At 41.4% G+C, this 14706-nt stretch overlaps 1 protein-coding gene across 2 annotated transcripts in view; it reads right to left on the reverse strand.

The window, feature by feature from the left end:
• Nucleotides 1-14706, reverse strand: part of parp8 (poly (ADP-ribose) polymerase family, member 8) — a 371536-nt gene that overhangs the window by 51253 nt on the left and 305577 nt on the right. Inside the window, exons 15-16 of one of the 2 annotated variants that reach the window (XM_048531677.2) lie at nucleotides 9984-10076; nucleotides 2358-2483 (exon numbers count right to left, since the gene is read on the reverse strand). In XM_048531677.2, coding sequence (XP_048387634.1) covers nucleotides 2358-2483; nucleotides 9984-10076 — 219 coding nt within the window. The remainder of the gene's footprint in view (nucleotides 1-2357; nucleotides 2484-9983; nucleotides 10077-14706) is intronic. The other variant, XM_048531692.2, reaches the window with a different exon arrangement.

Genomic DNA, 14706 nt, shown 5'->3' on the forward strand with positions numbered 1-14706 from the left:
TTAAGTAGTGGCACCATGTTAGCTAATCTCCAGTCTTTTGGCACCTCACCTCTTTCTATCGTTGATAAAAATATCTCAGCAAGGGGCCCAGCAATCACTTCCTTAGCTTCCAACAAAGTTTTAGGATACACCTGATCAGGTCCTGGAGATTTATCCACTTTTATGCATTTTAAGCTGTTCAGCACCCCCTCCTCTGCAACATGGACATTTTTCAAGATGTTGCTATTTATTTCCCCTCATTCTCTATCTTCCATATGCTTCTCCACAGTAAACACCGAGGTAAAACACTCATTTAGCATCTCCCATCTCCTGTGGCTCCACACATAGATGGCCTTGCTATTCTTTAAGGGGCCCCTTTATCCTTAATCTATTTATAATATCAATAGCCCTGACAAAAATGTCATCAAGAACTTTATTGAAACTATACAAACAGATAACAACCTAGCTTATCTCTCAATACAAAGTAGGCCAGAATTATTTTTAAGCAGTAACAAACATAGAGTTACAAAAGAAAAGAGGAGCGTTAAATAGAGCGTTAAATAGATCATATCCGTCCGAAAGAGCGGCTAGTCCATTTGTGACTCTTGTATTGTGGGACAGGGTTCTTGCAAAAGTCAAAATGTGAAGGCTTTGAACTTAGGTATGAATAGCCCTGTTGAATATTGGTTGTCCCACCCATATGAATCATTTTTAGTTCCCCTCCCCCATCACTGGCTAAAAATGGGAACCGTCAGAAATGGAAATTCCACATTGGGTCCAGCCCACTTTCTCTGCATCAGCGACTGACATGAAGCAAATTACACATACCCATAACTCTGAGGGAAGAAAATGTTCTCCTGTTCCCCATTCTAAATCTTATACATGTCATCTATAGCTCCTAGTTTTAGACCCTAAACTATTAGCAACAGTCTTATGCCAGCAGACCTGTTTCATCCTTTACAATTAAAAAAATTGTATCACATTGACTGATATTCTTGTTCTAATTTTTCAAGTGTTTCATTATATTCCTGGCTGAGTGGATCTTCTTAAAATGAGAATAACAATGCTACACAAAATCCTCTAATTAAAGTCTTATTAAGGTTCGACAGACAGACTTATCATTACGTCCTGATTTTGATCTTCGTCAACCGTGGTGCTAGAATTTAAAATTCCTTTATGCTTTTTAATGAACTTATACAGATTTGTACAGCTGGCTAACAAGTGTAAAGTTAGCTGCGAAATTTCAGTGCATTAAAGATGCCCTGCTGAAAAAGACATTTCTCTGGCGAATGTGAATGGCTTGAGCAAGTAAAATAAATTCAATTGAGCACATTATTTTTAAGCTTCTTCTGGAAATCAACTTATATGCATTCTTATGCTGAGCGATCATTTTCATTTAAATGTGACCAAGTTTATAAAAATCTTAAGGAAGAATGTAAGAAGGCTATTATCCACATTTTATATTCGTATTATTTGACCATGAACTTTACGTTACTAATTTATTATCCTGAGAAAATTTAAATATAAAAAACCTACTGATCCCCAAAGGTAATTGTGATAGAATTTGGCAGATCTATCCATTTCATAATATAGCTAATCAACCCTATTCTGCAGCAACACAGGAATTCTTAAGTCCCTTAAAGTACTTGAACATCTTAGTTCATATTCTCCAGTCCCATTCATTATTGGGTATTTATCAAAACTGCTTACAGCTTTTGACATTGTTGAACACGGAATTGGAGGAATATTAAGATAGGGTTCCTGGAAAGGCTGGCATTGATTTGGATGGAAAGCATGCTTTCAAGGACCTTTGGAGAGGGAAGGAAGGTTGGAGGTGAGAAGGTATTTGTAAGCATAGTAGGTTAAGGTAAAAGTAAATCAATAGCTAGGAGTTAGGCCACATCAATGTTGATTCAAAGAATATGGTTACCGAGACCGGCTTTCACCCAAAATTACATGATGCACTTAATTAACCAAGATACATTAAGTGTATGATGAGGTCCAGTCAGTGTAATAAACTAGACAGGTGTTAAATGAGGTAATCAAAAAGTTCATTACTTCCTGTAATAAAACATCCCTACTCTGAAATTCCATTGTCACTCAAATAAACATCATCACTGCATGAGCCTGCGTAATGACTTGCTGTACTTGTGCATTCATGTTTTGTAATTCATAGATATTTGGATCTCTATATATCACTGAGTTCTGAAATCTCTTTCTATTTAAATAATGTGGCTTTTCTATTTTCTTGCTGAAGTGGACATGTTCACATTTTCCCACATTGATTACTTGGTGTAAAGTAGATGAAGTGCATTCAGATACCAGTGATACACTAGACAATCATTAACTAGATGATAATTAACACAAAAGCATAATACCCTTGGGTTAAATGCCAGGCTCCGATGATCAAGGGGATCCACCACAGATGGATATGGCTCAAAAATGACGACTTTTCGGGGAGATTCCAGAGCGGATCGGCACATGGATACTAGCAAATCCACCACCTGCAGTAACCAGAAAGAATCAACTGGAAGTGTTTCAGAGGTAGTAGGAACTGCAGATGCCAGAGAATCTGAGATAACAAGGTGTACAGCTGGACGAACACAGCAGGGAAAGCAAGAAGGGTCTAGTCCTGAAATGTCAGCCATCCTGCTCCTCTGATGCTGCTTGGCCTGCTGTGTTCATCCAGCTCTACACTTTGTTATTTCAATTGGAAGTGTGGTCAGTTAGATAGGACCAAGAGTACAGGCATGTATAGTGTAAGACCATAAGACCATAAGACATAGGAGTGGAAGTAAGGCCATTCGGCCCATCAGGTCCACTCTGCCATTTAAATCATAGCTGATGGGCATTTCAACTCCATTTCCCTGCACTCTCCCTGTAGCCCTTGATTCCTTCTGAGATCAAGAATTTGTCGATCTCTGCCTTGAAGGCATCCAGTGTCCTGGCCTCCACTGCACTCTGTGGCAATGAATTCCACAAGCCCACCACTCTCTGGCTGAAGAAATGTCGTCTCATTTCAGTTTTAAATTTACCCCCTCTAATTTTAAGGCTGTGCCCACGGGTCCTTGTCTTCGCGCCTAACGGAAACAACTTCCTAGTGTCCACCCCTTCTAAACCATACATTATCTTGTAAGTTTCTATTAGATCTCCCCTCAACCTTCTAAACTCTAATGAGTACAATCCCAGGATCCTTAGCCGTTCATCATACTTTAAGCCTACCATTCCAGGGATCATCCGCGTGAATCTCCGCTGGACACGCTCCAGGGGTAGTATGTCCTTCCTGAGGTGTGGGGCCCAAAATTGGACACAGTATTCTAAATGGGGCCTAACTAGAGCTTTATAAAGCCTCAGAAGCACATCACTGCTTTTATATTCCAGCCCTCTTGAGATAAACGACAACATTACATTCGCTTTCTTAATTACGGACTCTACCTGCAAGTTAACCTTTAGAGAATCCTGGATCAACACTCCCAGATCCCTTTGTGCTTCTGCTTTGCGAATTTTCTCACCATTTAGAAAATAGTCCATGCCTGTATTCTTTTTTCCAAAGTGCAAAACCTCACATTTACGCACATTGAATTTCATCAGCCATTTCCTGGACCACTCTCCTAAACTGTCTAAATCTTTCTGCAGCTTCCCCACCTCCTCAGTACTACCTGCATGCCCACCTATCTTTGTATCATTGGCAAACTTCGCTAAAATGCCCCCAGTCTCTTCATCCAGATCATTAATATGTAAGGTGAACAGCTGTGGCCCCAACACTGAACCCTGCGGGACACCGCTCGTCACCGGTTGCTATTCCGAAAAAGAGCCTTTTATCCCAACTCTCTGCCTTCTGTCAGACAGCCAATCCTCAATCCAAGCCAGTAGCTCACCTCGAAAACCATGGGCCCTCACCTTGCTCAGCATCCTCCCGTGAGGCACTGTATCAAAGGCCTTTTGGAAGTCTAGATAGATAACATCTACTGGGTTTCCCTGGTCTAACATACTAAACCTTTTAAGTGGTTTGCTGTACCCAAAAGCAGTGTGCATCCAGATTTCTGATGAGGCACGTCAGCAAAACTACCAGCTCCAGAGGATGCTGAGCAAGGTGAGGGCCCATGGTGTTCGAGGTGTGCTACTGGCTTGGATTGAGGATTGGCAGAACCACCAGCTCCAGAAATGATCCCAATCATTTGTAATCACAAATAGCTATGAGTAATTTCAGTGCGGAACATTATCTGCTCAGTTCAGCTCAGCTGATAGAGCTTTTACTTCTGTGGTAAATATTTCTTGCTCAGTGCTGGGGTTCTTGTGGTGTAGTGGCTGTGCCATACCTCTAAGCTAGGAGGCCGTAAGTCCCACTTCACACCTCCAGTACATAATCTTACTTGGTAATTCACCTCAATGTGGAGAAGTTCTGGCTTGCCAGGGAAGTTATATTACAACTCAGGTCACATCCTCACTCGATTAGGTTAAGCAATGACTGATTAAGTGTTGTCATCTCATTGTTGATGTCTAAGCCTCTTGCTGTTATTGCCCATATGTTCCCAGCACAGAAAGTAGGTCAGAGATGGGATTACAACTTCATTATTTCAATTCTCAGCTCCATGCTCCCAGTTGAACAAAGGAAAATTCTAAAGGAAAGCCTCCCAGCTCGGTGAACATACCAACATCTACCACCAGCAATCTTCACTCAAACCCTAACAGTTCTGTACTGGGACTCCAGTCACTAAATAAACCCTTGGGTGCGAGTTATCTTTTTTCACACATTTTGTGGAAGTTTATCTTTAAGCCTGCTGGATCAAGTGCCAATCTGGTACAGCCGCCTCACCTTGCCTGAAGCGGCAGCTATTTACTGCGGTGAGGACAGCAATCAGCAAAAAATGCCAATGAGCTTTTTTCAGGGGGCAGGTCTTGAGGTGGAAAGGGGCAATCAGGAGTGTCAGAAGTAAGGTCTGTGGTTGGCTTTCAGTGGCTAAACCCTGTCCCCATCAGTGTACTCAACTGCCTCTGGTGTAGTGCAAATGGATGCCACTGTTTCCTAGTTGGGACAGCAGTCACTTTTCTCACCTGCTGGAAAGGCACTTCATTGGGTTGCTAATGGATTCACACACTTTACGGGTCTTTAATTGCTCTTGTAAGGACTTTAATTGATGGCAGTTTGGGGAGGGTGAATTTGGAACTTCCCGCCCTGAACTTAATTACTGAGGTGTCAGGATCGCCTTGGTTCCAATTTGCCTGGTTATCTGCCCTTCCTGTTTCATTTATTCTCCTTTCTAGGTAGAGGAAAATCCCACTTATGGGAGATGCTAATAACTAGGGACATTTCTGAAAGACCAGTTACAGGTATGTTAGAGCATATTAATTCATAATATTTATGATGTGTTTTCTCTAAATTTCAAACTAAGTTTTATTAGTGGTTAATAGTTTAAAAAACAAAAAAAAGTAACGGTGATTTGGTGGTGGGGAAGTCATTCAGTTGTGTGTGATAACACTTCTGGATATTAAAAAAATTAGTTTTATTACAAATTTTGTGCTACTTAGGGATGTTACTGCTAGACAGTAAAACAAAGTGACATTCAAACATATTACTATCTCTGAATCCCCTAGTGTCAACATCCCATGAGTTATCTTTGCTCAGAAAATTGGGGCTACAAGAGCATGTTAGAGGTTAGGAATCCTGCATCAATAATTCTCAGTAGCAGCAATGGGGTCCATTGACAAAATGCAATACAGAAATTCTCCCCGGATCCTTAAACAACACCTTCTATACCCACTTCCACACAGAAGGACATACAGGGGAACATTAACACCCACAAGTTCACCTCCAAGCTACTCATTAGCTTGACTTGGAAATATATTTCTGCTCCTCCAATGTCGTTGGGTCAAACTTCTGGAAGATCCTCCATAAAAGTACTGTAGGTCTATCTTCAGCAACGGACTGCAGATGTTTATTAAGACAGCCCACTTTCTCAAGGGAAACTTGGGACGGGCAATAAATGCTGCCCAAACCAGAGATGCCCACATTTCATGACTGAATAATCATAGCTTAAAACAGTTGCATTTCAGGCTCTGAATCAACATCAAACATTCATTAGTCAGAGCGGCGTAGAATTTCTCTGGACATTCTTCCATTTTTCTGTGAAATGCTGTACCAAGAGCAGGTTTGGGCCCTTAACAGTCATTGATTATTGCCAAATTCAAGACTGGATTTTAATAAGTAATTTATTCTGCAATTCAAGATGACGCCCAAGTGTGGTGACACTGTACACTTTTCATTATACCGAGTGAAGTACGTAGCATAAGTGACAATAATAACTAAATCTAACAGTTCCATGGAGAAGATACAAATGTTTTCTTACTGCAATGGGATATTCTCAGTGACAGAAAATTCAGCAGCATGGTTCCCCATTAATCAGAGGCAGACAGCCAAATAAATAATTAACCAACCAGTTATTGACTACTTTGTGCTAGGGGTTTATCCTTCATGGCCATTCCATAACCCATGCAGGTGACCCCAGCACCACTGGCCACCAGTTGTGGTTCCGTGACAGGATTTGTTTCATATTTCTAGAATCCCTCGTATTCTGTATTCTATTGCATGAAATAACAGTCCATAAGGGATGTTTGTTTGTATTGAAAAAATAGGGATCACTTATTAAGTGTTAGGGTGTGTCTGGATACATGGGAAAGACATTTGAATCCAAGGTAATGGGTGTGTTCATTGTCCATTCAATGGCAGAATCCACTGAAAAGCCCGGAACTTATCCTAACCTGCTAGCTGAAATGAAGTAAATTTAGTTGGTTCAAGTTACTCACTGCTGAAGTTTTCAGTGCATTTGAAGCAACAGTCATATATACTTCACAGAAACATTTTTTTTCTTCCTATTATTTGTTCATGAGATTTTGGATTTTCTGGCTTGTCTGAGAGGTGACTTGATAGAGGTGTACAAAATGTTCAGAGGTATAGATACAGCGGACAGCCAGAGACTTTTTCCTAGGGTGGAGGTAGCTATTACGAGGGGGCATAGTTTTAAAGTGAGTGGAGGTAGATATAGGGGAGATGTCAGAGGTAGGTTCTTTATTCAGGGAGTGGTAGAGGCGTGGAAAGCATTGCTGGAGAGGGTGGTGGAGTTGGCCTCATTAGGGACATTTAAGTGGCTATTAGATATGCATATTGATGACAGTATAAGGTAGGGGTGGAGATTAGATAGACCTTAAGATTCAGGTAAAAGTTCGGCACAACATCGTGGGCCAAAGCGCCTGTACTGTGCTATGCTGTTCTATGTTCTATGTATAGTGTTATTGCCCAAACCTAGTTATCTTGAACGTAATGCCACTAAACCTTAAGGGATGATCATTTGATTCTCTCTTGAACTCAAAATGCGCATCAGTGACTGAACCTTGAATACTAAATGTGCTAAAAGTACTAGGATTTGGTTAAATTGCAGAATGATCTCCACAGGAGGCCATTTCACCTATTCTGGCCACAAAAGAGCTATCCTAAATCCAATTTCCAGCTCTTGGCCTGCAGCTTTATAGATTACACTACAAGTTCATATCCAAATATTACTAAGATAAAAAGTATTCAAAGTTCCCAGTTTCTTACCAAAGACTCTGTAGTGACAGTGACAGCCCTTGACAGCAAGGCTGCATTTGACTGAGTGTGGTATTAAGGAGCCCTAGCAAAGCTGGAATCAATGGGATCGGTGCAAACTCTCTTCTAGGGCAGCACAGTGGCTAACTGGTTAGCACTGCTGCCTCACACCGCCAGGGACCCAGGTTTGAATCCACCCTCGGGTGACTGTATGGAGTTTGCATGTACTGCCCACGTCAGCGTGGGTTTCCTCTGAGTTCTCCCGTTTCCTCCAACAGTCCAAAGATGCACAGGTTAGGTGGACTGGCCATGTTGAGTTGTCCATAGTACTGAAGGAAAAGCAGTCTAATTGAATTAGTCATGGGTTAGGGTTGGATTTGGGTCTGGGTTGGCGCTGACTTGATAAGCCAAATGGCCTTTTTCCACACTGTAGGGATTTTATGATTCTACGGTTGGAATCATGCCTGGCATGAGGGAAGATAGTTGTGGTTATTGGAGGTCAGTCATCTCTGCAGGAATTCCTCAGGATCAGCCATCTTCAGCTGCTTCATCAATGACTTGGCCTCTATCATAAGATCAGAAGTGGGGATGTTCACTGAAAATTGCACAATAGCACCGTTTTTTGTTCAGCACCATTCACAAATCATCAGATACTGAAACAGTCTATGTTCAAATGCAACAAAAGCTGGACATTATCCTGGCTTAGGCTGACAAGTGGCATGTAACATTAATGCCATCCAAATGCCAGGCTATAACAATCTCCAATGTAACCACCACTGTTGATATTCAATGGTGTTACCATCACTGAAGCCCCCATAATCAACATCCTAAAGGTTGCCATTGAAATCAGAAACTCAACCATTCCAGCCACATAAACACAGTGGCTACAAGAGCAGGTCAAAGGCTAGGAATATAATGGTGAGTAATTATCTCCTGATTCTCCAAAGCCTGTCCATCATCCATATTGGCAGCAAGAAGGGTGGGGGAATCCAAAACTAGAGGGCATAGTTTTAAGGTGAGAGGAGAAAGATTTAAAAGGGATCTCAGGGTAACTTTGTCACGCAGAGGGTAGTGCGTATATAGAATGAGCTGCTACAGGAAGTCATGGAAGTTGGTACAATTACAACATTTAAAAGGCATCTGGATTGGTATATGAATAGCAAGGGTTTAGAACAACATGGGTCCAGTGCTAGCAAATGGGACTAGGTCAGATTGGGATGTCTGGTTGGTGCAGATGAGTTGGGCTGAAGAGTCTGTTTCCATGCTGCATGACTCTATGGCTCTAATAAAACAGAACAAAGTATTACTTACACAGAGAACAACTGCTTAATTCTGAAGTGTGGAGGGATTTAGGTACTCTGGTGCATTAGTCATAAGAAGTTAATATTCACCGACAGCCTGTAATCGAGCAGGCTACTGGGATGCCAGTCTTTATTATGAGAGCACTTAAACATAAAAGTAATGATTTTGTGCTTCAGTTATACAGGAAATTGATGGGACCACGTTATGAACACTGTGTGCTGTTTTGGCCTCCTTATTTCAAGGAGGATGTAAATGCGTTACAAGTGGTTCAGAGGAGATTTATGTGATTGATACCAAGGATGAGTGGGTTGTTGTCTGAGGATAGGTTGGACAGGGGGAGGGTTGTTTTCACTGGAATTTAGAAGAGTGAGGAGTGAGTCGATTCAACTGTGTAAGATCCTGAATGTTCTGGACAAAGGTGGTTATGGAAATGATGTTTCCTCGAATGAATGAGTCCAGAACTAGGGGGCACTGTTTTTACAATTAGAGTTTGCCCTTTCAGGATGGAGTTGAGGAGAAATTGTTCTTTCACAGGGTTGTGCAATTTTGGAACTCTGCCTCAGAAGGCAGTGGAGGCAATGTCGTAGATTATTTTAAATGCAGAGCTGCATAGATTCTGGTTAAGCAGAGGAAGTAAGGATTGTGGCAGTCGTTGGCAATATGGAATTTGAAACAAATGGAGCAGCTGTGATCTTATTGAATGGCAGAGCAGGTTCAAGGGGCGAAGTGAGCTATTTCTGCTCTTATTTTTATTGTTTATATATTCACAGTCTATACATTTCAGTCTCATACTTGAGCACGTGCTTACAAATTACAGCATTAAATACAGCCACTGAAATACTCTTTTATTACGGGTCTCATTTTAGTTGTGTAGTAGGCATGGTTAGAAGCTAAAGAAATACTGGATTCTAATATTAAAATAAAACAAATTTAATACCTAAAAAAGGACAAATTTTAAATTAATTTGATTCTTTTTGTCTTGATTGGATTTAAATTGTGTTGCAGTGGGAAAAGAAGTGATCAAATGTCCTATGCCACCCAATTCTCCCCTGACAACATGTTTATTGTAATCATCAATCACTTCAAACTGTAAAGATCTGGCTATGTAATGTTTATGTACCTGTGCCCCTGTTGCAATTTCATCTGCAGCTTCATTCATTACACCCAAAGTCTGGAATGCAAATACACACAGCTCCCGCTCGCATACTGTTGGCTGTAATAAAGAAAACATAAGTATGTATAGATAAAATTCGAAAACATCGCAAAGAATATAAACACATCAATTAAATAAGAACTTTGAGAGTAATGACAAATGACATAACTGGACTAAATCAAATCTACTTTTCCCAGGGTCCTCGTGTAAATATAAGGGAGGTGCTTGCTCTGCAGTGGTAGAGTCCCTATCTTTAAGTCAGAGGTCTGGGTTCAGATTCTGCCTGCGACAGGATGTGCAATAACACATACAAGTAGTTGCTTAAAGTTAATTTTAAATAAAAGTAAATGCTTCTTTTAAGGAGCTTTTAAACATCAATTAGTTTAATTAATTTGTTTCAGTTCCTCAAAAAAGTAGAAATAAGCTTATTTTGTTCAAATTTTCAGGAGTCTTCTCATGCCCATTTTGTGAGGACATAAGCATTGTGCAGTCCAGCACTCCAGTTAGGATTGGACATGAGGTAGGCTTTTCCTAGCCTGGTCAGGGGGAGGGAGGGGTGAAGTGTTTGGAGGTGAGCATGCCAGGATGTGGAATGCTCTCTGATATATTCCCACCACTGGGTATGTTTCGCAGATGTAAACATGGAGACTGACTGGCTGTTTGCTGAATGGAAGCAGGCACCCAATTAGAGGCAATTTATGTTGTAGTAGCTTTGCTGGGAGCACAAAAATCCTCGTAGAAAAACAGATCTGACTGAGTTACTACAGTCCCAGGTGGCAGGGGGTGGTGTGGGTGGTGATCACAGATAGGGGAGATCAGCCCCAGAGACCACAAACAGCCATCTGGTGGATTTTCATTCCAATCCAGAAGAGATAGGAGCAGGATTAGACCATTCGATCCATTGAGTCTGCTCCATAATTCAATCATGGCTGATATATTTCTCAACCCTATTCTCTTGCCTTCTCCCCATAGCCAACAATCTCCTAACCAATCAAGAACCCATCTATCTCTGTCCTAAATACATGCAATTACTTGGTCTCCACATCCCACTGCAGCAATTAGTTGCACAGATTAACCACCCTCTGGCTGAAGAAATTCCTTCTCATCTCCATTCTAAAGGGTCATCTCTTCACTCTGAGGCTGCGTCCACAAGTCCTTGTCTCTCCTACTAGTGGAAACATCTTCTTTGTGTCCACTCTATCTAGGCCTCTCAGTATTCCGTAAATTTCAATGATGTGCCCCGTCATCCTTCTAAACTCCATCGAACACAGTGCAGAGTTCTCAACTGCTCCTCATATGACAAGCCCTTCATCTCTGGGATCTTTTTGTAAAGCTCCTCTGGACTCCCTCCAAGGTCAGCACATCCTTCTTTAGATATGGGGCCTAAAACTACTCACAATATTTCAAATGCTGTCTGACCAGAGCCTCAGTCGTGCATCTCTGCTCTTGTATTCCAGTCCCCTTGAAATTAATGCAAACATTGTGTTTGCCTTCTGAACAGCCAATTGAACCTGTGTGTTAACTTTAACAGAATCCTGAACTCCCAAGTCTTCTGGTGCTTCAGATTTATGAAGCCTTTCCCATTTAGAAAATAGTCTATGCTTCTAATCTACTACCAAAGTGCATAAACTCACACTTTCTCACATTGCATTCCATCTGCCACTTCTTTATCCACTATCCAAGTCCTGCTGCAGCCTGCCCGCTTCCACAACACTATCTTTGCAGCTATCCAGCTATCTTTGTATCATCTGCAAAATTAGCAACAATGCCCTCTGTTCCTTTCTCCAGATTGTTGATGAATAATGTGAATGTCCCAACATGACGCCTGTGGAACTCCACTGGTCACCGACTGCTTACTGAAAAAGACACCTTTATCCCCGCTCTCTGCATTATGCCAGTTGGCTAATTCTTTCTCCATGCCAATACTTTGCCCCTAACACTGTAGGCTCTTATTTTATTTCACAGCCTCCTGTGCAGCACCTTTCCTTCTGGAAATCCAAGTAGATCATGTCCACAGGCTCTCCTTTGTCTAACTTGCTCATTAGCTCTTCGAAGAATTCTGACAGATTTGTCAGGCTTGATCTCCCCTTAATGAAACCATACTAACTCAACCCTATTTTATCAAATGTATCAACTATGGTTAAATGGTGGAGCAGACCCGAAAGGCTGAATGACCAATTTCTGCTCCTATGTGTTATAGCCTAATCACTCTGCATCTTTGTAGTGAGAAAGCAAGGAGGAAGAGCAACAAAGGGATTGGGAGGAGGGGGAAGTTGACAAATTAGATGTAGTCACGATATCTGTAGATACAAATGTGCCTAACCGGGAATGTGCGAGTGATGACTGATACAGCCACATACAGCTGATCCAAGGCAATGCTTGCATCTAATGCACCAGTTGTCAACACTGTGGTCATTCCCAGCACAAAACAGTCCTACAGTTAACAACACATCCTTCACACTGATGCGTATTGGTCTTCTGCTCATCTTGCCTTACAATTTCCTTCAAGGATCAAGGCCACTTTGCAGGCAGTAAGCAATAATAGGGACAATGGACAATGAAGCTACGAAATAAAATTTGTGGTGTGTAAATGTTAACAATAAAGGTGACAACATCGCACTTTTAAACAAACTAGTTTAAATACAATGCATTTTTCTTTCTTTTCCTTGAATTCATAAATGGAGAAATTCCTGTGGCTTCAGCAGAGTACAACAGGTTTCTTCATCCTGTCCACACTAAAATTGTTGAATTGATGTGAAATCCCAGCTGTTTCACTGATGTTCTTTAGGTAAATAAACCTGCTATTCTTAGCCTAAGAGTCCAGAGCCTTATCAACATGGGTCACTTCTTACTTTGTAGTTGTGTAGCAAATCACTTAATGCATTAAAACTGCCTGTTTGCTGCAGATCTTCAAGGCGAAGCTTCATTGTTATTTTCCCTAGGCGACTATGGACAGGTAATGACACCAAAACAGAATGATAATAGAAACCCCACAATGTGGAAAGAGGCTATTCAGCCCAATAGGTCCATTCTGCCCCTCTGAACAGCATCCCACCCAGATCCATCCCCCCACCCTTTCCCTGCAACCCTGCATTTCTCATGTCTAATTCACCTAATTTACAGACCCTTGGATGCTATGGGCAATTTAGCTTGGCTAATCCATGTAACCTGCACATCTTTGGACTGTGGGAGCAAACCGGAGCTCCTGGAGAAAACCCACACAGATACAGAGAGGACGCGCAAACTCCACACAGACAGTCACCCGAGGGTGGGATTGAACCTGGGTGCCTGGCACTGTGAGGCAGCAGTGCTAACCACTGAACCATCATGATGCCTCAAAACTGAAAAATGACACTGCCCTGAACTACAAACAGTGTGAAGGAATCTGTGGTGTTGTAAATGGAACATATGGAAGTAAATTCCACTCATTTTCTGCATACAGTTTCAGCTGAGTCTAGATTTGTATGATAGACAGGGGTGTACATCAAACTTTTCCTGATTTGTTGTAAAAAGTGGAAGTTAGATTTCATAATATTTTCCTAGTTAGCTAAATTTCATTTGATGAATTATATCACCAATTTCTCTCCCAAATAACAGCTTTACCTCAGAAATATCTATTCAAACAGATGTGTTGCAAAATAGACATGCAAATACTTAACAGCATTACATGCAATACCAGAAGTATCCAGCAGTTGGCAGCATTAGCAAATTAACGACAATCGTTAACAATACACACAATTGTCAAGAAGATGTACGACTTTAAATATCACGTTTTAGTTTCGTCGGGTGCTTTTGCATATTAAATATTTATTTAAAAAATAGACTTTGTGGACTCTAAGTTGGCTGCCAGATCTTTTTTGTCATTCTAACTTTGAGTTTTAGAAACAATGAAATACAGAAGAGACCTTTTGGCCCATCCAAACTGCATCGACAAAGAAAGAGCTCTAAATCTACATGAGTCCGACGTTCTAGCTCTCAGCCCACAGCTTTGTCAAGTCTCTGGAAGTTTACAGCGTAAATTACAAAAGGGACACGTCTAGATGCTCCTGGGACTTTCACACTTTCTAATATCAAGGATTACTTTCAGATTAATGGGAACACTTTTCAAATGTTAACACAATGCTTGTCAAACACAAAATGATCAGCCATGATCTTACTGAATGGCAGGGTGGGCTTGAGGGGGGCAGATGACCTACTCCTGCTCCTACTTCTTACAGACTCCACTGACATCTTCATTGGAACAGAATGCAAATCCATCTTGCGAAGGAACAAACAGGTTTTATTCATTGATAATGGGAACTGCAGATGCTGGAGAATTCCAAGATAATAAAATGTGAGGCTGGATGAACACAGCAGGCCAAGCAGCATCTCAGGAGGATGAAGGGTCTAGGCCCGAAACGTCAGCTTTTGTGCTCCTGAGATGCTGCTTGGCCTGCTGTGTTCATCCAGCCTCACATTTTATTATCTAGGTTTTATTCATTCACAGGATGAGGACATTGCTGGCTAAGTAGTATTTATTGCCCATCCCTAATTGCCCAGAGTCAATCACACTGCTGTGGTTCTGGTGTCACATGTAGGCCTGGCCAGGTAAGGATAGCAAGTTCCTTCCCTAAAGGCATCAGTGAACCAAGTGAGTTTTTCCTGACAATCGACAATTGATTCATGGTCGTCATTAGATTGTTAATTCCAG

Source organism: Stegostoma tigrinum, chromosome 1, assembly GCF_030684315.1.
Source record: "Stegostoma tigrinum isolate sSteTig4 chromosome 1, sSteTig4.hap1, whole genome shotgun sequence".
NCBI lineage: Eukaryota > Metazoa > Chordata > Chondrichthyes > Orectolobiformes > Stegostomatidae > Stegostoma > Stegostoma tigrinum.